We start from the raw sequence: 24,078 nt of genomic DNA on the forward strand, positions 1-24,078 counted from the left end.
TTAAAGGAAAGAGGAAGAAAACATCCTAGGAAAGCTTTGCCATGAATGATCATAAAATTATGTCAAGCAGCCCATAAACAATCTAAGGGAAAAGCAAAACAACAAGACTTCTTGCCTCCTTTCCTTCCCCTTTGTGTCCTCTCTTAATCCAGAGTGACCTTAGCAAAACAGCACAAGAATAGCTGGACTCCACCTAATTTGCTCTAAGGATAACTTACCTCCTCCCTACTCTCTTTCCAGTTCTTTGCTTGACTTGTGTCATGTTTGTCTCTTACACTCTGATCTCTGTTCTGTGCCACACCAGGAGCAAGTAGGGAAAGGAGAGATGTTAACCTTTTCCTTGTAAGCAGAATATGACTGGTGTGAGGGAGAACATCATGCCTTTGTTTGGCCACTGATCTGGGCAAACAGAGGAAAAGCTGCCATTTGCATGCCACTATTCTGATTTCCAAAGGGGAAAAATGATAAAGAATATGCTTCTCTTCACCATTAATCCTTCAATTAAACTGAACATTAGCAAAATATTTGCTGGGTTATGTAATGGAAACAGATTACAACAGCCTGCTACATGGCTGAAAACTGCAGTTTTAACCCCTGGACAAACTGCCTTGTGGTAGGTAAAGATAAGCAACATCATGGGACTGTAAGAATGGTGCAGCTTAGATCAACTTCAAAGATACAGTTTGATGGTCCATCTAACAGAATCACTCCAAATTATGTGAGGTTATTTTTCATCCTGAACTTCTTGGCTATGCATGGTCTTTCTGACTTTCTCCCTACCTCTCCCTCTCAGCAGTCTCAGACAGTTTCTCCCATTCTCCAGGTACCTCTTTCTCAGGATTCCCACCCTTTACAGCTTCTGAGGAACCCTTGGAGATGTTCCCTTGCAGACAGTGAGTTTGCAGTGTCATCTTCCCTATGTCCCAGCCACCCTTTCTGCAACTGCAGGCGTTGACAGGTGCCTCAGTTACCTTCATTCAGTTATCTGTGCCAGGGTTAGGAGCAGAGATGTGGTAGTTTTGGCTGCAGGGCACTGCAGAAACCAAGGTACAAACCCTACTATGGCATTAACCCCAAGTCACCATGTCTTCTCAGATGTTCTGTGCATCAGCTGGATGAACCTGCCATGGGCAGAGAGCACCTTCCTTTTTCAGCATAACTTCAGTCTGGGCTTTAAAGTCTCTCTGCAACTGAGGAGCTATTATGTGGGCAGCACTTAAAAACTGGAGAAGCTGAGCATTGCAGCTAATTAACTGAGCCAGAAAGACACAAAGAATGTTTCAAACACAAGAGAAAACAAACAAAGTCTTGGCGAGCACTCAAAAGCAAGGCAGACTGTCTGCTATTGGCCGCTCCACATGCAGAGAGGCTCCTGAGGGTTTACAGAAACATGGGCAACGGAGTGGCCTTTGGGAACACCTCGCCGTGAAGGACTCACATGATGTAAGGCGGGGCTTGAAGCCAAGCCGCCCTGCTGGCCCCACCCTGCGACCTGGGTGCATGAATGACCCAAAGCACTTCATTCATCTCAGCAGGGACAGCTGTCAGCCAGGAGACTGAGACTGAGACTGAGACTGGGACTGGGACTGGGACTGAAACCTGCCCACGGTTTCCAGGTAGGAGCTCGCTTCTTGCAGCACACCTTCTGCCTTGCTGCTGATGTGCAGCAGGAGAGGCATCTCAAGAAGATGCAGTGTCTTGCTTCTCTGCGCACATACCACATCAAGACTTTCTACCTGTGTGTTAGTTTCTTCTCTCTCTTTTCCCCATCTGCTGGGATTAGAAAATCTTCCGGATGTGTGCTAAGGCGATAAACTGGTTTTATTTTCCTTTGCCTGGTATTGCTGCCATGACAAGCAGAGAAAAGTAGGATACCTCCCATGCTGACAGGGCAACCTACATGCTGCTGTGGCATGTGCATTTGCTTTCTTTACAAATGCCTGCAAAATAGAGAATGGCAAGGAGCTTCTTGAAATGGTTATGCATCATTGAACTTAACTGGCACCCACCCAGGCCCCCAGATGGGAGAAGAGGAGCTTTTTCTAAGCCCTTCCCACATTCTTGTGCAAATAGAAAGGATGAATGATCACCATCCACAGTGCCAGACAGTTTTCTGGGCCAAATTCACATACAAGCCTAAGAAAGCCAAGGGGAACTGAAACTGGTGTAGCTCTCCCTTCCTTCCACTTCTCGCAATGACTATATTTCATATGTTCAAATCCTTCTGGGATTGCTTAGACTGACTCTGTGTAATTATTTTCATCCTTGGATTAAACAGGCCAAATATGTAAGCTGGATCTCAGTTTTCTGAGATCTTTACACCATATTTTGTCCCGCTGGCATATATATTACACAGCAGCAGATTGCATTTAAGTAGTTTTTTCAAAATAAAAGTCTGTCTTGGCTTGAGGGTGTCAATTTTCTTGTAATTCTTGCTGTTCTGTCTCGTATGGATACTTCAAAGGACCATGGAAAGATTCTAACCAGGCATCAACCCACACTGGCTCCCAGTATATTCAGTCTAACACCTCTCTGGACTTGGAGCATGCACAGGCTTCTCAGCCTAGAGGTTAGAGGAAGGTGTGACTTGATGCAAAAGCCTTTAGCTACACCCTTGTTTCTACCAACCAAGCTTGTCCTTCATCGTTTGTGATCACTGACAAGATGTGTGTATTTATGGTTCTGCCTAAACCTGAGGGACATCCCTGTTTTCAGAATAAATAGTCAGCAGTGAATTGAAATAATTGAAATGGCTGATTGAAATTAAAGACAAAAGGACACAAAGGGCTGTAGGACTCCCAGAAAGGATCAGTGGCTTTGAAATCAGCTTTTAGTTGCCTTGTGATATGTCAGTAGGTACAAAAGAAAGGGTGGCCCTTCAGTGCATGACACTATGTGAAGTTCTGAGTCCATCCTATGCAGAGGGACACAGTATTTATGTGTTATGAAACACTCAACGTGTTCCACCTGCCACCAGGTCAGTCAGGATCAGCAGGTGCACTCAAAATTAAAAACAGTACTTTTTTATTTGCACAACCTTTCTTTCTACTGGAAAAGTGCCACTTCAAAAAGCTTAAATCTTTCATGAATGAAAATTACTTGCTCATAGATTTCCAGGGACATTATAATAGTTTGTGTGTTTCCAGCTGTGAGTCCTCTGTATATTGGTCAGTATCAAATTTTGCCCTGAATGCTCAAGGTCTAAGATAGGAATTGTATTGTTTGGCCATCTCTGGAGACACCTTGGCTAGAGAAATTGTACCACCCAATTTCTTTATCTACTATTAATATACACTCAAATTGCTCCTGCAGGCTCTTCCCTATGAACTTGAGTGCTAGAACATTTAGGAAATGCAGTTGTGGTGGGCAGAAAATGCATGAGGGGCAAATGCATGAGAGGCAAATCGTAGCTACACAGCTGAGAGCATTGTTTCCCATCAGACCCATCTCTCCAACATTCTCTTCCTCCTTGTTCTGTCTCCAAGAGCTCAGAGGGTTTCAACCACATTTCTTTTTCAGTCCAGGTGAGCATGTGCTCTCCTTGGCTGAGCCTTGACTAGGTCCAACCTGTACTTGAATCTAATCACTCCAGCCTACCATAGATTCTGTCTGTCATATCCTCTGCCATTTGCAAGACTGATCACAAGCAGAGGCTGATATGCTGGCAACCTCTTCTCCTCAAAGGGATGTGTTCATGGTAGGGACATGTTCTGTCCAGAAACAGTGAAGTTATAAGGGGGAACAAGCAAGGCCACTGAACTAAGTTAGACAGCTAAGAAAATCTTGCCATGTTTGGGAAGGAAGGGTTGCTTCAGGCTCCTGTCTGTCTCAGGTTGGCTCTCTCTAGAGTGCATACCAAATGTGCTCACCATGTTGGCTCTGGCACTGTTCGGCCCAACTCCTGGTCAGTTTGGTCTTCATAAAGTGGCTGTTTCTTAAAATTAATGTGCAGCCTTGCTGGAAGGCTCTAGGTAACATCTGGCAGGATGACTTTTTCCTTTTGCAGCTCACTGGATGATGACTCTGGCCCTTGAGCTACTGATCCCCAAACCTGTTCTGGTTTGTAGACACCCCAAGGGCTGTTCTGCAGTGCTGCTCTGTTATAACTTGTTTTCTTCTTAAAAGTTAAAAGCTACATGGAATTAAAAAAGTGTAAACTAAGAAAATGAAAGAATAATGCTGTACTTGAAACTAATCTCTTTTCCAAGCTGTCTTTTAAGGTCTCAGTAAGGCTTCCCCTCTGCACAGTTACCCAGAATCAGTTAGTTCATGCGCTTGCTCCTTTGTCTCACAGTCCTTGGTCCTCCTCTCTCCAAGTTTACTGGAAAGTCAGGTGGGTGCTACAGACTGCAGATAAATCTTTGAAGCTGTTGCTTGCATCTGCACTCTCCCTTCTTCCTCCAAATCAGTTCAGAAGTTAGATTTGCAGCTTGGTTGAGATTTAGGCATTTCTGAGGCTGTAAATAAAACACTGCGTGCAATATCCAGGTCATCTGGATTTGCTGATTTCACACTAGGCTCACACTGCTGTTTAAAAGTGAATTGGCTACCCTGTCTCATCTCTTCTTGGGTAGCATGACTCACATTAGAAATCTTCTCTTGGGTTTCTAATAGCTTTATTATGGGGTGTGCACATGCAACATCTTTTTGATGGTCTCAGATTTTGTGAGATGTGGCTAGGTTTTCTCAGAGACCACACACGATATGATAACAAAACTGACTAATTGGGCATCTGGGACGTTTCACTCCTTCATTCCTTTACCAGTTTTTAAGTTCAGTTTGTTGCTTGGGGACTTCCCGTCACCTCCAAGGGCTTCTGGGTTTCTGTGGTGCATGATCAGTTTGGAGATGGTTAATGGGCCCTTCATTTCTTGCTGAAGGATCTGTAAGGAAGGAATAAAGTTCAAAATTCAGGAGAGGAAATTAATTCTTTTCCCCAGAGGAAAAAAAAATCCATTTCTCTTTGAGGGAGAATTTATGTCTGAATATAAACCATTTCATTTGAAATTTCACTGTTCAGCAGAGAGAACCTTTTCAGCAAGGAGTGAGAGAATAATCAGCTTTTCTGCTGTGATTCCTTGACAAAATGGACTATATTCTAATGCAGGGAAAGAATAGTTCAAGGCCACAGCATTATGGATGTGTTTTCAGAATTAAGTCTTGGAGCTGAATATGATGAAAGGGAGGTGAGAGAACACTGTCTCTGACAGGGTCATACTGGCAATGCTGAGCGCCCCATGCAATGTGCCCAGTCCTTCCAGCTCCTGCAGCAGCTCTGCAGGAGACAGGTGGTGTACTCATGTTTCTTATAGACCTCCCCAAAGAGACAGGCTTGGAAATGAGAGTGAATGAGAAACCCTCTGAACCTAGCATAACTGGAGATGAGAGAGGAGGGAACACAAGACAAATAAAGTCTGGTTAATTGCTGTTGTGTTCATTTTGTGTGCTAGGCAAAATCTGTTCTTCCCTCTTATCCCCATGTTCACAGGGGAAGAATAGAATTCCACCTCTTTCAGCCATCTGGGAGAGCTGAGAGGCACCTGGAGAAGCAGACATGGTGAAGTCTCACCCAGGGTGCATGTGCATTTTTCAGGACAGAGAGCAAGCCAAATGTTGTTAGTGGGGTACAGAACTACAGACCTACACCCAGTGAGGCCCATTTTCCACACGGCATGAATCACTTGCTCAGTTTTTGTGCTCACTGGCTTCACGTTTTAATTTTCCATTCCTCTGGCTTTGCTCATGTGGATGAATAATGGATCATTTATAATACATCAACAATATCAGACCATACGATTATGGCCTTTCTCCATGTAATCCCTTCAGACAGTTTGCAGAGCACGAACGCCTGTCATGCAAAGCCACATCCTATTTCCACAAAGAAAACAGAAGGGGATCCCAGCCTGGCAGCTTCTCCCTCTGCCACTCTGATAGTGCTCAGGAGCTGAGTCATGAAGTGGAGCCCAGAACAACAGGTGATTCCTTTAACCCATGGACAATAATCAGCTGTGCTAACAATTACAGATGGAAATGGGCTTCAGGCAGTAGTTTATCACAAGATACCCTGAGCCCTTTTATGGCTGTAACTGAAAAAAAAAAGCAGCCCGATGACTGAGTCTGTGCTGTTTTACTATGGTGCTGCTGGGTACTGTGACACTCAGTGTCCTTCTTAGTCAGTGAATACTGCTTAAAGGATGACTTGCTTCTCTTCATGCATCCAAAAATCTTCATTGAGGTAACAGATCAGACTTGAGCATTCAATGCTAATTGCAATTCTGCTCTTCTATTTCCTTATCACACCTATTTGCTGAATATTTGGAAAAGGAATAGTTTCCTGAAACCAGGATTTTGAGTTTGGCAATCTCTAGGGCTAGTGCTGCTTAACTGACTCACTCTATACATAGGATACCATCAGCAGAAGAAGGCAATGGATCATGTGTCTGTTTGGTGTGAAACTGGAAGCCTTCACAGAGCTGCTTGTGAGCTGTCACATGTGTTTGTTTCCTGAGTCACTCGTATTGCTCAGAACCATGGGTTGGGATGCAGCACATGGGTATGCCCGGACAAGAGTCTACTCTGTGCAGGATCCTGCAGCAGCCAGAGGGGCTCAGAGGGAGTTCAGGACTGTGTGAGCAGGACAGATCATGTAAGAGTTACCATGAGGAACACAACAGCCTCCATTTGAGTTCCTTGAGCAAGAACTTAGCAATGGCTAAAAAATGTGTTTAAAAAATTCCCCAATAATTTCTTTTTTACTCATTCATCCATAGGAGTATTCATTTTAAACAAGAAACTTTAAGAACACTTTTTCCCATTTTTTTTAAAAGAAAAGTGTTTAAATAAAGCTAACATCAGTAAGCTGGCCAGTCATGAGATAGAAAACAGCAGAGCTACACCCTCTTTCCCTTCTTTTTTGCTGTTGTATTTTGTCAGTGATCAGTCCAAGTACTTCTTGGGATTCTTTTCATTAATAACATAATTCCTTATTTGAAACAACATAAAGAAAAAGCTAAACTATCGGTAATTCTTGATTTAGCTTTTCAAATCCTTTCATGAACACTGTGTAAAAATCTTTAAAATTCTGTTTTCCCCCTACCCCCCAAGTACATTCAATATCTTTTATTTAGGAAAAATAAAACTAAAATATTTTTATTTACAAGCAAAGAAAAAACACAAGCACTTGTGTGAAATAACAGACTGTGGAAGAACAGGACTCACTGCTGGCAGAATTCAGTTTGCTGTGCTCCCCAGAGTAAGTGTTCTCTGCTCCTGACCCATTTTGGGCTCTGCAGTCATTCTTCTCAGCCTGTGTTCATGGCGTTTGCATCAGCAACTGAGACCACTTTTGCTGTCAAAACTGCACTATATATATAATGTCTTCCCTTAAAAAATATGAGTTATTTGCTCTCAGTTGATTCCTATCTTTTGGCAAATGCAGGCAGAACCAACACAGCACCGTGTGCTGTGCAAGACTGAACAGCGACTTTGTTTACCAAGAGCATCATTGTCAAATTAGGAGAAATTAATTATTACACATTAGGTTTATTTGTTCAGCCATGTGGTTGGCAGCTGAACTCAGACATCAGCACAGTGGTGGTGAAAAGTTCATTTCAGTGTGTCTCAGGTACCAGGGATCCATCCTCCTCCCGACTTCACACACAAACACTACTGTGCAACTGAACACTTAATCAGAACCCAAGGGAATCCTATTCATTCTGGTCAAGCAGATTTTTTTTTTTCTGTCAGCAGCATCTATCAGTGGTTTAAATTCAATTTCTGGATGTGTATCGAGGGGTTGGGCAGTTTCAGTAACATTTTACTCCAGCTGATTTCAGTGACAGCAAAATGGAATGAAAAGGCCTGAAACTACAAAGCTCTGGGATGCTAAGGTACATGTGCTAAGATCCTTAATGCCCAAATATTTAATTCCAACTTTTAGGATGCTGAGAACTGCACAAGATAAAGCAAATGGCATCAGAAATGCAGTGAAAGGAGTAATCTTTTTCTTACTCCCTCCTGGCTGCAATTTCCCACAGTTTTCCTTCCTGGGGCACCAGTGAGCCAGTTCAGCCGAGTAAGCTTAAGTACAGAAGTCAGATAACTGTGCTGATTATCTGATTTTACTTACTCTGTACTTCAGGCTTTTCCCTTTCCAAGGGAAGGCTTATTTGTAATGGGATGTAGGGCTTTGAGGTGAATTTCCTGTTGTTAGAAAATCAGTCTCAGCTGGAGACTTCGAAGCCCCAGATGGAATTAACCTAATGTATTTCCATCTCTCACTGATGTTGTTTACACAGCACAGACCAGTCTGGAGTGGTGAATAGTATATTTAAAACGAGGTCCTCTAACACTTGGATCCACCCCATCACTCAACTTAACAGATACTTGATACCGATCAAGTGACTCACTTCATTAAGAAGTAAACCCTGCTGTGTTGCTGACATCCTACAGCAAACAGTGAGCCCCATTGTCATCTGCTGAGTCCTTTCTCTGTCCCAGCCCACGCCCTGAAGATGCACACCGAGTCTCAGGCACAGCAGCGGCACTGACCCTGTTTTTCCATAGTGGTGTGTGCCAGCTACGGGCACACAGCAACCCCTCTGTGTGTGTGAAATACCCTCGTTTAATCGCCAGACTCCCTGTGTGCCCCTGCAATGGAGGGGCAAAACAGGGTGAGCATTCATCATCTGGAGGAAAACAGTTTCTTTTAATAGCGTGACAGGAGCGAGTGCTTGCTCGTTTCCAATTTGACGGAGTTTCTCCTGTTTTTCTCATTCACCTGGGCTTCTTGCTTTTTGTCAAAGGCAGCATCTGCCAGCTTCTGCCCACCGGGCAGGACACAGTAACAGCTGCAAGCAATCCAGTAACAGGTGGCATTCCAGATGCATGTGAGGGCTTAGTTAAAACAGTTTCAAGAGAGAAGTAACTGTAAGAAATGTCCCCCCTCTGTGCCCAGAGCCACTGCCAGCAAGCAGCCCTTTCCTGACTGGGTCTTCATGGGCACAGCCAGGTCCCCAGATGAGTATTTCCATCACCAAAAGCAGGTTTCATCGGGACCCCGAAGCCAGAGAAAAGGGATTATTTCAGTGCAGTTCCCAGTGACTCCTTTATCTGCTCCCCTTCAACAAATGTACTAATTACTGGTGGTTCACTAAATGCCATGGAAACCCCAGGGCACATAGTGAGATCATCTGCCAGGACTTTTATTTTAAGAGTTTTGTTCAAGAACTGTTCTTAAGACTGGAGAGAAAAACAACGAGGGAGGGTTCACTGAGAAGCATTTCCACAGCTGGAAATAGACTCTATCATAAACCACACAAGCCCCCACAAAACCCAAGAGTTCATGCCACTCCATACAGGGGACTGGTAAAAAGAAAAAAAAACAAAAAACCAAAAACAAAACCAACCATAACAAAGCATCTGAATTGTGTTTTGCTATAACAAGTGGAAACTTTTGCTTTTTCCGATGGCATCTGAGCTACTAGATTTAATAATTATTCTTAGCTTTTATTGGTGTCTGCTTTTTGTATGAGATCTAGAAACATCGGTGGCAACATCATTTAACTTTCAATTTGATAGGAAAAAAGTGTCTTGGTCAAATATAAAAATGTCCCACGAAGGTTCTTAAAAGTACTGTTCTCTACAGAAATGTCCAACTCAATAGATGTTCGAAAATACAGAGTTTGTGAATGTTGAGCTCACAGTTTGGCAGGCTTTCGTGTTTTTTTTTTCCCTGGATTTCGAAACTGGAGAAAAATTACTGACTTGGTGATCATCAGAGATACTAAAACTGTGGAAAGAAAAGTGTTTAAGGCAGCATAATGACATGGCAGAAAGAGAAATAGTTTGTTTAAAATAGTTCTTTTTCCGGATGCTTGAGCATTACCGCCCAATACAAACAGGTTGTTCACGGGTAATTAACACCTATCCTTACAGCTTGGTAAGATGCTTTTGTTTTCTTGGTGTCTGCTATTTGTCACTAATATTCACTTTTCAGGGAGGAGCCCGGGTGTGCTTTTCTATACAATATCTCAGGTTTTGAAATTGTAAAATAACAAAGGTCCACGGCCAACCAGCTCTGAATTCCAGTTGAGCGGGGAAGTAAAAAGAGCAGAGAGAAGTGAATGAGATGCTTGTGGGGAACATGGAGTAAATATTACCTTTAGGTAAAGCCCTCCACAGCACACAGTCCGGAGATGGATCTCCACCAGCAGCAGAGGAGGATGTTGATGGTCAGGCCTGGGTGTATGAAGAGTCCTGGAGGCGATGGTTCTGCTCCCCTCTGCTCTGAATGATCTAATGCTCAACTGCAGGGCAGGAGGGCAGCAGCTCCTCGCGGAGCGTGGTTTTTCTACGAGCCTTACTAATTATAGCAGTTTTCCCCCAGGTCTGTGACCATGGCTCTGTTGCCCCTTGCTCTGGCTGGCTCCTGTTTTTCTGGTTCATTCTGTCCAAGCTATTTTGGCTACACAGTCAGGGCCAGTGGAAACGTGTCTGGGGGACAAAGGGAGATGGAACATGTGCCCGAGGACAAAGTAAAACAAACTGTCCAGAGTGAATTCGTTTCCTTTTTCTTTTCCTCCTGGTAGCTAAAGGATTGGTCTTGGAAATGTCTCATTTGGTTTTTAAATAATGCTTTCTCTGTTGTTGGTAGGATTTTGTTTGTGCTGGTTACAGATCAGCATTTTTAACTTTTTTTCCCCTTTCATTAGCAAGAACATTAACCACTAAATTGAAAAAAAAATGTAATATCTATTTAGGCATCCCAGAAGAGAATAACTTTCTGAAAATAGACAACTCTTCACTGGGTTTCTTTGGGCTATTTTCCCTTGAGTCTGGATTTTACTCCTCCGTCCCTGTAACTGTGGAGTTGACATTTGTTTATCTTCACAAAGGAGAGACATCATACTACACAAAATACTAGTGGTTGCATCCTGGTGTGATGATAACATGCAGATAGGGCTGGTAGAACTTAATCAACACCAGGTAGACACTGGAGCCTCTTGAGTAAATTTTCAGATGAAAATGTTATAAAGAACACAAGACTAATCTATTTGGAGGACAGACTTCAGTTAGGTTACAAGATACATGAATGACACCCATTCACTTTTTTGAGGGGGAATTAATCTGAATTGACTAAACTTCAGAATGAAGTCTTTGAGTCCAACACTGAGGCTTCTTAAAAGATGGAACCTCATTTCCATACCTGGCACTCTTTCTGTGTGTGAGGTTATATGTCTACCTGCAACTGGAGGAGTTTTATGCAAAAAACGTGTTGAAGCAAATCAATCAAATTCATGGCTTACATATTGCAAAAGAGAAGAAATTCCGAGGAAGTTTGTGTGACTGGCCTAAATACTTTTTTAGTTCAAACTAAGTGACTGTAAAATAGATAAATATATACATTTCCATGTCATAACAAAATGCAGAGTCATGGGAGACAAAGCATAGGAGATGCCTGTAAATTGGTGATTAATGTTACATTTATCTTCCTCTGGCCTTGAACTGAGAGTTGGTGGCCAGATCCCTTCACAGCTGTCCATCCATTCCTCTCATTGCCAGTCTCACATTCAGTTCCATCTACTCCTCTACATCTTCTGTTCACACTGATCTCGGCTTTCCTTTTTCTTTCTTCTGTGGTTCCTTCTCTTGACAGCCCATTTCTCTTGAAGCTGGAGGTCCTCAATTTTTAACTCCTTTTTCAATTGTGCAGGCAAGTTCACTTTCTTTAGCTGGTCTTCTCTGCAACCCAGTCTTGCCTACTTGTGGGAATTTGTAGCTTCATATTTTTCCCTCAAATACTTAAAGATTCCTAATTGCTAAAAAGAAAAAATAATAGAAAATTTTTTCCCTTGCATCCTCTAAAATAAATGACAGGAATTTGTGTTTCAGAGCATGCTTTAGTATAATCTCAGGGAACATGTTGTCTTTCTCTCTTAAAGCCAAAGAAAACACCAGAAAATTCCTGTTGTTTTTCATCTCATTTCTCAATTACTAGTAGAGCAGCACACCCTTATGTGTAAGTCTAACATCAGTCCATTCACAGGTCAGGGTGTGAGTAACAATAATAAAAGAAAGCTTGTGTCATTCAATTGTGTGTTCTCAGCCTTACCTGTGATCAGAGTAAAGAACACAACATTGTAATACAGGGAAGTAGAGAAATGGGGTTAGAGGTGGGATAGAGAAATGTGAGATACGGTGGTGCTCCCTGGCAAGGCAGTAGAGCAGAGAGGAACATTCAATATTGCCACAGCACAACTCAAAGAGATTTATCTTTTAATATTTAGATGTCTATCAAGAAGAGTAAACACGACAGCTGTTTGGAGTATGACCACTGAATGAGTCATCTCTGTTGTGATCAAAGCACTTGGAGAATGGGAAATCATCCATCCAATAGCATTTTTTTCAATAGCTCAGTAGACAAATAATGGATTTGATAAATACTTAAAAATAAAACAATTGACCATTATGCATTCATGTCTGTCAAATGACGTTGAAATAATTTCATAGTCACAGAACTGTACCATGTTGTCTGTTAAGAGGGAAGATTTTAGGCTTGGAGTCGTGTGGGAATAGATCTCCAACACAGGAGTTGTCTACACTGGAGTTAGAGCAGCAGGGCACTGCTCAGACAGTCAGGCTTATATCTTCAGTTCTGAGATGAAACTGGAAAAAAGCCAGCAACAATGAACGTGGATTTCCCAATACTAAGAAAAAAAAGTAGTCAGTTCTTCCAGGTTTATGGAAAAACCAGTTGGTTTCTCTCAACTTAGCCAGGGTTTTGTCTCATGTGGGCTTTAAAAATTAAAAGATCGAAACAACGCCCATCCATATATTCAGCAAAGACAGCTGAAATACAGCATTGAATGGGGATGGAGCACACTGCTGCTGTTATCCCTCAGCCTGTGCCCTGCTCAAGTGCTGCTGCTGGCACTGTTGGCTTTGGAGGCAGGAGCCAGATTTCTGCATCCAAATGAACTGTCTCCACATCAATTTATGACGTAGGTTGGGCTTCTTGTTTTGCAGTTCTCTTTCTAAAAATATATGTTTGTCAGGATGTTCAAAGATGGTTCAGAAAGGCTGGACCTCGGTATAGTCCTAAAGATGGGAGATAGACTGCTTTGGATGGCAGCAGAGCAAGCCTAAATCTTGCTGTTAGAGAGGTCTTGTTCCTGTTCCCAGCCATCTTAGTTTACTTTACTGCTGTTGACCACACCTCAGGAAGCCTTTATTGCTTCTGGGCGCCTCCATCCTCAAGGCAGCTGCAGGACATCTTGCTTGAAACGTTAAGAGTCATAGAATGGTTTAGTTTGGAGGGGACCTTAAAGATCATCTAGTTCCAACCTCCTTGCTATGGGCAGGGACACCTTCCACTAGACCAGGTTGCTCAAAGTCCCATCCAGCCTCGTCTTGAACACTTTGCCATACCACCTTGAAGAGTCTCATACCCCTGTGCTGACACAACCCCGTTGCCTCATCTTCCTCCTTTGCAGCTTTACCTCCCTGCCCTGGCTACAGCCAACCTGTTTGGGTTGTTTTTTTTTTTTTTATTTCTTAATGTGGATGCCACACTCACAAGAAGGTAGAGGTTGTGTATGAACTGCACAGTACTTCATAACATATTTATATTAATTATGAATGACTATATATGTAATATATAATCACACATTATATGTGGTTATATATTATATATTTTATATAGATACCCAATAGAATCATGGAATAATTAGACACCATTTATGGAGTATTATTCAGTTTATATGCGGACAAGCTGCGTATATTAATTAAATAAAATTACATATGGTATTTTGAATTAAGTTATATATGTGGTCTTCTATAATGAATATATAGTGTATCCATATAATAGTATACATTAATTGCACAAATTACAGAATTGGCTTTAAAATAAATACTGTAGTTCTGTTAAGACTCAGCTTTCATTAAATGCCTGTGTTAAGTATTCACACAGGATGGAAACAGAACTCTACCCTCAGTTTTCCCTCTTGAATTTCCACATGCCCTCTGTAGAAATGGTGTGCTCCTGTTCTAAACTTGGGTCCAGAAATCCAACATCTGCAGAATTGCAGGTATTGAAACCATTCAGAGCCAAAAGCATAAAAATCCTCACCACAGCATCTGCCCCAAGATGAAAGAGAATGCTCTGTAAACACAGGGGTTTTCCTTTTGCTGGTGTGTCTTTTACCTGCTCTGGGATGTTGGCAAAGCAACTGCAGTGGTTGCAAGACACTCCCAGGGCTGCTTATGAAATGTTTGAATTTTGCACTCTGTCTCACCTCACCCCTATTTGACAGCATGCAAACCAGCAAACAAATGCTTCTCTGACACACGGAAACCCGTACTGAAATCTGTTGCTGTGATTTTTTAAAGCTTCAGGGAGGAGTCATCAGAGGATTGGTGGAATTCCTTAGAGGGGTAGGAATCAACTGTATTATAAATTTCTTTCCTTTACATGGGGTGTAGAAATAGAAACAGGTGAGAGGACAGGCCAGGAATTTTCATAAATCCATTTTTGCTGGAGCTAAGCAACCTTCCTCAAGTGTAGAGTATCAGGAAACACAGTGAAGCCAGCACGGAGCACGCTAGCACTCCCACCATAGTGCTTCACTTGGTGTAAGGACTGTCAGCTCAGATTCAGGTTTTTTTTTCTGTAAGAATTAAACAGCTGACTGAAAGTGACAAGGAAAAACGAACTTAGAGAGGACACTAGAACAGCCTTGAAACCCCTTTGAACAGCACTGTTGTGACAGGCTGACAGGCTGCATCCTGTGTGTGTGCATGCTTCCATGAGAATTTACTAATACGTATAACCTTAATTACCCGGTTATGTCCTGAAGCAAGGCTAGGAATGAATTTCAGGAAAAGAGATGTTTGTTTTGCGCGGGCGCCCACATCCCATATACTTTCAGTCCCGCGGAAGTTGTCCCGTATCTCCACCCTGTGTACTCCTGCCCGTGGCTGCAGGAATAAACTGGGAGAAGACACGGAGCTCACGGAAACCCGTGTACCCCCCGTTCCCCAGCATGGAAAGCCTGACCAGCAACAAGCCTTGGGTCTATCCGCTGCTCCCGCCTCAGCTGAAGCCGTACAGCTGTTGCCTGAGCAGAGAAAGGGATTGGATTTCACAGGCTGTGTAATCTGCGACAGTGCTCTTTGGCTTGGGCAGAGCAACGAGCCTCACCCAGGCTTAGCCATCCCCTTTCTGCCCGTAGAGGAACGCCCCGGTCGACATAGAAGGAAAATTGTTTGCTGAATTTCTGCACAGCCCTCCTTCCAATTGCTGGAGAGAGAGGGGGAGTGAGAAAGAGAGTTTAAGGCAGGCTCTGCACTGGTGTTCTGGGCTATTTCAACTTCAGGGCAACTTTAGAGAACTTCACTTATTTTTGGTAAGTTTTTTTTCTTAAAAGACAAACCTATCTCTCTCTCTTTATTTCTTTTAAATCTCTGATGCAGATTGCACAAGTTTGCAGTAGGTCATGGGCTTTTAAAAATACAGAGATATATGGGTGTGTGCATTTTGCGTCCTTTGATACAAAAACTGGACTTTCTGATTGTAAAGACACAATGTTCCCAGCTGCTGTACTTAATAAGAGAAACCTGAAGATGCTGTGTGTTAAATGATACCGCTGGGGGAAAGTATGCCCACAGCTTCAGCCAAGGTGCATCCCACCTGGCATAAAGCTTTGCCTCTTTCTGGTGTATGGGAAGAGATGAGATCGGGGATGAACAAATGTGTTCAACCTGATAAAAAGTTTCTGATCCACATTTTTAATGCAGGGGTTTCAAGCTTGTGCACTAAGCCTCCCAAAGCTTTCAGAGGGATGTTGGTTCTCAGTCCTGTACACACCCCTCCATTCAGTAATCTCCATTCCAGATCATGCACGTTGTTTTTCTTACTTCCTCTGTCTGTATACTTAACCCATCGGACAATCTCAAAGATAGTGAAACTCTTTTGTAATGCAAAGAGCCAGTCCCGGTTGTTGCAGTGAGTTGCAGGGTACAAATACCAATTTTTGTACAGTAAAGTTGCTTTCTGATGAATGTGAATTTTCTGCTTTTTGGGTTTTTTTCCCCTAGATATGTTTGGATTTTTTATAGTATCTGTGCTCCTATAAGAGGAATTCTATTTGTGTGGATATATCGCAATAGATACCATTCGCAATATATTTATCACAAAGTATATTGACTTGGCACTAGGATCTCTAATGTTCATGGAATTTGAAACTAAGATTAGCCTTGAAGCATTTAAAAAGTAGATCCATAACCTTGTCAGTAGAATTTGGATCCTGTAAGTGAGGCTGTTGAGAGTAGTTCACAAAGTGCTGGGAAATACACAGAGTAAAATTATTCTGTCCACCTGTCTAGGTTCTGTGCCCCATCCATGTACCCTAATATGTTTAAGAACACATGAATACAGATAATCAGAAGTAGAATTTGTGTCTGTAGCCACCTGTAGAGAAAACAAAAAGTAGATTTTCTTAAAGCTTTGATAGAAAAGAGAGAAAATATTACATATGTGAAAGAAAAGGCCTAAAGTCACTGCTACAACAAAAATAACCATTATTCTTTATAATTTATGGCACAAGAAACCCAGAACACTGGAAGGTGACCTGTAAGAGACACAATGCTTAGCTTATGATCACCTGTTGCATGCACAAGGGAAAACATCTAAGTATTGCCTTGCTGTATCTCTTACTGTAATAAAGAAAAACTGTAAGAAATTTTGCAGATCCAAGCACATCACAAGTGAAGCAGATTATAACAGCCAATTTACTTTCAAAATCTATCCTAACATAAGTCAGAAGTCCAACACAAAAAAGTTTCAGATGTTTAACAGCATGGTAAAACCTATAGGATCTTAGAATTTATTGAGTTTTATTAGCTGTGTTTAAAAATGATAAGTGTGACTGGAACTTTTAATTGCAGCAAGTCTATAACAATGGAGTTAACAATAACTCTTCGGCAATAAACTGAAAACAATAAATCTGCGCCAGGCGCTCTGCAGTGCTGACACGCTCCATGATGGCTGTAGCTTTTCTGTGGAGGCATGTCGATTTGTTAGCTAAAACTGCATTTTACTATCTTTGGTGTGGCACTCTCCTAAAGTAAACTCTACTATTAGATTATGAGGCTTGTGTAAATCTCTGACTGAAGTCGGTTTGACTCTAGTCAGTGCTCGTAAGCAATCCATCGAGGATGGCTGCCTTCCAACCTCCTCTGTGGCGGGTGTTAATGTCTTTTCAGTCGGACGGGGCAGCGGTAACTTCTGGCAGTGATTCACCAGGGGTTTGGAGATGGCACGTATTCTCTGCTTTTAATTGTCTTGGATGCTCAATCTGTATTCACAAAACTATGAGGTCAACGTGCCTCTATTCGCTTTTGGCTGTACTAGAAGCTCATCACTGAAACAAAATCCAACAGTCTGCAATACATGGTTATGGCAATAGCTACAATCTGACTTGACCTCCTGTTAGCTTCAGTGCCCCATTCTTGGAGGTACCCTTCTCCATGAAGTCACACCATGAACTTCCCAGGCATTTCACTTAACATTGTCACTGAGTTGAGTGAGCAGGGCATAAGCATCGGGGTCTTACTGAAGTGTCATGTTTTGTGTGAAGCCACAGGAATGTATATCCCCTTGGTTTGAACCTCTGAATATACATAGAGCTGTGGGTTGGTTTTTTTAGCTCAAGTTTTCTACTAGGGGGAAGAAGTCAATTCACCCTATGCAAGTGTAAAACACTGAGGGATTTAACTAAGATTTTTTCCCCAACGTTCCTGACATTCAGAGACAAATAATCAGAATATAAGGCAGTGTATTTGAAAGATGTGAAAGCTTATAGTTTGAGTAAATATTTGAGTAAATAGATTCAATCTGTTTTTAACATCTAGCTATTTTTGCATTCCACAATGTCGGAACAACAAAATATGCAGTGAAAGAACCCAGAGCTTTCACCCTGGAAAAACATCTCAGTGTGTTTCTGGGTTCTGTATTGCAGGTTCAATCCAAACCAGTAAGGCTGCAAAAGACTTCACCTTTAGCTCTGTTCTGAGCAAGAAGGGGACCTGGTCCTCTGCACCAGCACAGGGAGACCTGACAAGGGCGAGCATTTGCTTTCGGGCAGTTTGCCACATCCCTGACCACAAGTGCACAAAAAACCTCTTTTCCTGACATCAGCTGATAACTAGTGCCTTTCCCTTAGCTGTAACTTCCAACTTGCCCAGCAGGCTCTTCCCTCAGCAGCCAAGTGGTGGAGCAGCAATGAGCTATGTAGGGGATTCAGCTTTCAATGGAGCTGAGTTTAAACCCTACCAACACTAGGTTGCTACCTCTTCACATGCAACAGAAATCAAGGCAACACTCTTGTGGCAAGAAAGGTCCTTTTGATGACCCACAGCTGTGCCTAGCCATGGTGTGAGAGTATTATTGCTGCACCAAGGGAAATTTGCTAAACCCATGTGCTGCATCTCATCTCATTCCGGCTTTCAAAGTCAGGGTTGGAAATCATTATTTTATATTGGAAAACAAAACTTCAGGCTAAGAGAGGACCTTTCATGTACTAAATCCTTCCTACTAACATGTTTTCTTCCTGAAAGGACACTACAGGTAGCCAAATGTCTGAAAGTAACCAGTAACTTATTGCAGGGAATGTGTCCACAGTTTTCTGTCAGAGAAGGGGAACCCATGGGTTCACCATCCAAACATGACCAAATGCGTAGTTCAGAGTGACTGGAACAACTCCAAATATGTTAAGGTTATTATGACATGTAAATAATAAGTAAGCCAAGATAACTGATAGAGGACCCATCAGTTAGGGATGACAACTCTGCAGGGAGTGAGTCCCAAGCCACAGTAACAGTTCAAATCCCAGCAAAATTCCATGAAGCAGGAATGCGAGTGCCTGAAGAAGAGCAGGCACCAAGCCCAATTAATCTGCCCAATAAAGATAACAGTGTCTTCAGAGGGCAAAGTTATCTGTTTTTCGAAAACACAAACAAGTAGATAAGGTTTATGTGATTTCCAAGCCTGCTGATAAATGCCCAAGGCTCCAAAGCCACAGTAACTGCTCTTCACTGCTGGGCAAATGTTGTTTCTTCTCTGTAGTTAAGAGAACACACACCACTTGAATTTGATAGCAGTGGTCTGTGCCTGACATTCACAGAATCAGGGGAGCAGCTCTTATCCATGCAGCCCTCTGATTTTAAATACCTTTCTACCTGCCCACTGAACTCCCAGTTATCTCTCCTTGAAGAATGGTATGTTTGCAGCCTCAGCCAACCAGCACTGAAAATCAAAGGTTTCAAGCTGCACATATTTCTTCCCATTTCTACAAGTCCTAGATACATAGTCTAATAAACTATTATAGATATAAAATACTCCACCTTGCAATGAGTCCTGAAAGTTCACACATTTTATTAGTCCAGGCAGCCCCATTTTTCCTAAGATTCCCATACTCTATGCCAGCCTGAGACAGCTAATGTCAGTCAGGTTTCCACAGGTCCCCTTTTCAGTTACTCACTGTATGTTTTGCCCAGCTCCCAGGCCTTTGACTGTCAGCCAGGCACAATGCTCTACTTGTCCCTCAAAGGAAGTACATGCAGGAACTTTTTCTTGCCTCCTGTATTTCTCTTTTTAGGGCCAAAGAACTGGCTCTAGAACAGTTACTTGGAGGAGCAAATTCCAAAATGGCAATTTCAGCCTGAGGAAGCAACTCAAAGGACATGCATGCAGGAGCAAAAGTAAATGAGATAACTTTTCTATGCAGCAAGAACAGCTTCAACTGACATTTGCATTATATTCTGAAGGGGAAAAATGTCTGAATGGGATTAGGCATTCTTATTTTGAAAATTAGTTGGAAATCAGCTTTTGGTGAACCTCAATGAGGATAGCAGCTCTTTCCAATATTAATGATTCTATGTGTGTGGGTACCTTGGAGGGTATATAAGATGAAGACCTGTGAAACTATGATGAGAAAGGTAGTGGCTTCAATTGCCGATGTTTCCTGGTATGAAATAACCTTTCCCTATTTCTGCTTCAAAATTCAGCTGAAAGCACGTAATTTTCAAGAACACAAAAATGTCATTTAGCATTCCCCAAATATTTTCATATATGTCAGAGATGATCTGATTTATGCTTTAGTGAAAGGTTGCATTGATTTTTATATGAACTGTGTCCTCACACTCATTAAGGTTGACTTTTCCACATAATTGGCTTCATTATGAGAAAAAAATTGTTTGCCCAATGTTAAGCATCTCAGTGCCTAAATAACAAGTAATTTTGGAGACAAACCAGGGGTTTTCACATGAGAATGATTACATGCAGCACTTTGGGTTCATGGTGATGAGTGGCTATAAACGCAGTGATGTTTGCAGTTGTGATGCCAACTTGCTACTCAGGCTTTCTATGAACAGAGTGGTCATCACGGGTAACATGTTCTCAGGCTCTGCTATCGGTTTCCTTTTTCAGGTCATGTGTTGGACTAGAAAATGATCAACTACGTAAATGGTGTAAAACAAACTTTGAAAGTTATTTTGCACACAGGTATTTATGAGGGGACATTCCAGTGATTTACAGAGCTAGATAGAGGCAGGACCCCCATAGAACTGCTATGAAAGGAATAAGTCTAGTAATGGCATTGTGATCTTACATCTGTATTTGGATTATATCTTCACAGTCAGTCTAAGAGCAATCTGTGAATCAAAGGGTTTGGATAGAAATAGTAGGAGAAATCATGTTTTTCTTTTTAAAATTATCCCTCCTTAGGGATTAAAAAGAAGCTTTTGGATAACTGTACTGGGTTATGCTAGGAAAGCTCATCATAGAGATTAGTGCATTAACTACATAATTATAATGTCTACATTGTATGCTTCACCAACCAAATATATAAACCTTATTTAGTCTAAATAAACCTTAAAACCCAGAGAATAAGCCTAGCACTTGCAGATAAGCTCAAGCATGAATGTAATCTCTCCTAAATATACCAGCTTTTTTCTTAGAAAGGGAACAGGGTGCTCAGCTCATGTGACAGCAAATCATCACTGGATTTCATGGTGAGGAGATCAGAGCAGCAACCAGGAGTCTCTGGGGAGCACAAGCAAACTGTCCACAGCACATTATCCTGGGAGCTCTGCCCAGTGCTTCCCCCTCCTCTCCCTTTCTCCATTTTTCTTCTTTTCTACCATGGATAAACAGCCTTAGTCCTGCAGAACCACTCACACCCCACGTGGTCAGCCTTAGGCCATAGGGTTCCTCCTGGAGACCCGGACCATCATTCTGCTTCTGCTGCTGAGCACAGCAGTACTGGGAACATGTCAGGTACATGGGCTATCCCTGTTCAGAAGTCAGGCTGCTCAGAGGCTATTGGAAATACATCCCAGACTGGCAGGATCTCAACAGTGGTAGGTAGGGGGAATCTGGTAGCACAAATGTTTTGTCATTTTGGGGCCAGCATGAATAGGTACATGTGTCAGCAGCATTTACTGTGCATCACTCAGTGCCTAGTAAGATGATGTCCCAGTCAACCCACGTTGTTCTACAAATTCAGAACTGCCTCTCTCTCTTGATTTAAAACATGCTGCAGTCCCTCTCTTCAAGCATGGAACTGTGGCTTTTCCGGGAGGACAGTGCACGGTGCAGAAACACAGAAGGCTGTGGCAGGCAGATGGCAGAGCAGATGGGTGATGGGGCAGCAGGTTGGGTGTTTGCAGGCAGGCAAATGGTGCTCAGAGAGGTAGTGCGATGCTGGCAGGGGTGTTCAGGGCACTCATCACTGAGGGACACAACATGCTCCGGAACAGAGGAGTTGAAATAGTCGAATCAGATTAACTTGTTGGATGTGGACTATAGTTAATGGAAAGGCTTGGGTAGGAAAACCTGTGGAAAACCCCCTGATTTCCTATTTTCAGTTTCTAGATTTATTTTGAAGAAAAGTAAATTCATACAGCACTGCTGAAGGACATTTGTGACAGGCCTACCTTGAAGTCCTTTACAGGCTGCTATCTTTGGGATCAGTCTGCTTGGCAGAGGCAGCATTGAGGGGAGATAACTTGGCAAAAAGACAAGGAGCAGGGGTTTAGGAGCAGGGAAGCCCACAGCACACCCTGCTACCACAGCCTACTGCCTCAACAAGGTGGCCTAAATGTGCCTGCAAACCCTCAAGATGCTGTGATGGAGTCAAAGACAACCCCAGAGCAGTTACAGAAGCAAATAGCATGGAAAGAAAACCAGTGATTTTAGATTCTTTTTCACGGGCACTGAGAGAGCAGCCAGCAGGGCCACACACAGACAAGTTCAGCCAGACCAGTGAAAACCAGTTTGGGTGAGGACCTCCTCCTTGCCTCCATGGGCAACCACAGCCTTTTGAGCCCAGGGGAAACCTCTTGAAGGTGTTGCAGCAAACACTGGTGTTGTGGCGCTGTGTTGCACATCAGCAGTACAGCAGTCCTTCCAGTGGCTGGAGTGTTTGGGGTGTTTCTGCTGCCCCCGCCACTCTCAGCTGTGTTTTATTAATTTATTTGCACTTCTTTGTGTCTGGGGCTTATTGCTGGTTCACATTCAGTCTCTGCCCTGCTTTGGAACATGGGGATTGGAATCAGCAGATCTCCACCCTGGCATTTGATAGGGAAGTGGCACTTTTGCAATGCTCTCCCAAGTTGTGACATGCACTGAAAACTGGCCTTCTGCCAGCAGCCCTCTGTGTGGGGAACTGCAGGTAAGCTCAGGTGCTGTATGAACACCTCCTCACTATCACACTGTTATTTCATGGCTTAGGCTGAGAAAAGTCAGGCCCCTTGATAGCACACGCAGATACAGCCCATTGGCCTGGGGCTTTCACTCTCAACAGAGCAAAGGGAGGGCAAAAGAGGTATAAAACCCAGCATGAGTGTTTTCTCCTTCACACAAATCCTTCTCTTTTAAATGCCTAGTGAGGGATCTAGAGGGAGGGAAAACCATTATCCTCTAATCCAAAACAGGAGCTGGCTGTCATACCAGCACAGACCACGCCAACTCCTCCACAACTCTGCTCTTGCAAGGAGACAGAGATGGACTGCGATAAGATTTTGGCTCTCAGGCACACTTGGAACTACGGGCAAGGCCAGCCAGAGCCTGTCCACTCAGGGGAAGAGAACTGGGACTTGCTAAATTGGCAATGACAGATTGCAGCAAGGAGCAATGTCCTTGACCTGGCTGCAATAGCTTTGAGGAGGACTGAGACCTTCCTGCTCTGCAGACAGCAGAGTCTCTGGCATGAAGGCAGGCTCAAATCTGTCAAACTTATGATTGTTGCACAAAAAACGGCACAACCCAGCCATGTTTGTCAAGATCTATTCTTGTCATTTATTGCTGCTGCAGTCTGATGGCAGGCTAAGGTCCCACAGTGTTAAGTGATATGTAGCCTCCTACCCAGGTGTGCCTTGGAGAACTTAGAAGTTTTGTGTCAAGCAAGTTGAGCAAAATGGCAGTGACAATAATGAGGAAATAGTGAAAACAGTTCTACAGAGGAAGAGGGAAGGCTTCTTTGGGCTGCATTTTTTGTTTGTTTCATTGTCTAAAAAATCTCAGAAATTCTTGGTCATAATAAAGCCCTGTTGACTGAAGCAAAGCTATGGATGCAGTTATCTGGCATGTGGGTTTGTGCAAAATGCTCATGGTGGAGGCACATAATACGAGAGCGTGTAGTAAAAGCATGAATATTGTGACCTTACCATGTGTGGAATCCCCTGCTGCTGTTCTGCAGAGGAACAGAGGCCTCTCATAGGAGACCTGAATGCAAAATCTGGAGGGCATTTGTTTCCTGGCAAGAAAAAGGAGGGAGCTAAGTGTTTAGCAGCTGCTAAAGTTTTTGTTCCCACTCTCATGCCCCTTGAGTATTTTGGGGAGAGGAGGATACAGTGTGAAATGCTGCATTTCTTTCTAACTTCTGGCCAGCTCCCCTGAAGCACCTTTGGTAGGCAGAGCAGCACATTGGCAGTGGAGTTATAGCAACTGCAGCACAACACCTACAATCCCACCAGGCTTTGCATGATGACAGGTAGAAAAAATGGAATGGCATTCACCTT

The 24,078-nt window shown here is 42.9% G+C and overlaps 1 protein-coding gene across 2 annotated transcripts in view; it reads left to right on the forward strand.

Moving 5' to 3' along the window:
• Positions 1–1,478: 1,478 nt before the first annotated feature.
• AHNAK2 (AHNAK nucleoprotein 2) overlaps positions 1,479–24,078 on the forward strand; it is a 68,601-nt gene continuing 46,001 nt past the window's right edge. The window contains exon 1 of one of the 2 annotated variants that reach the window (XM_071557384.1): positions 1,479–1,616. In XM_071557384.1, the coding sequence (XP_071413485.1) occupies positions 1,505–1,616 (112 nt within the window). In that variant the 5' untranslated portion in view covers positions 1,479–1,504. Of the gene's footprint in view, positions 1,617–14,997; positions 15,405–24,078 lie in introns of those variants that run through there. The other variant, XM_071557385.1, reaches the window with a different exon arrangement.

The sequence above is a fragment of the Pithys albifrons genome, chromosome 6 (genome assembly GCF_047495875.1).
Source record: "Pithys albifrons albifrons isolate INPA30051 chromosome 6, PitAlb_v1, whole genome shotgun sequence".
NCBI lineage: Eukaryota > Metazoa > Chordata > Aves > Passeriformes > Thamnophilidae > Pithys > Pithys albifrons.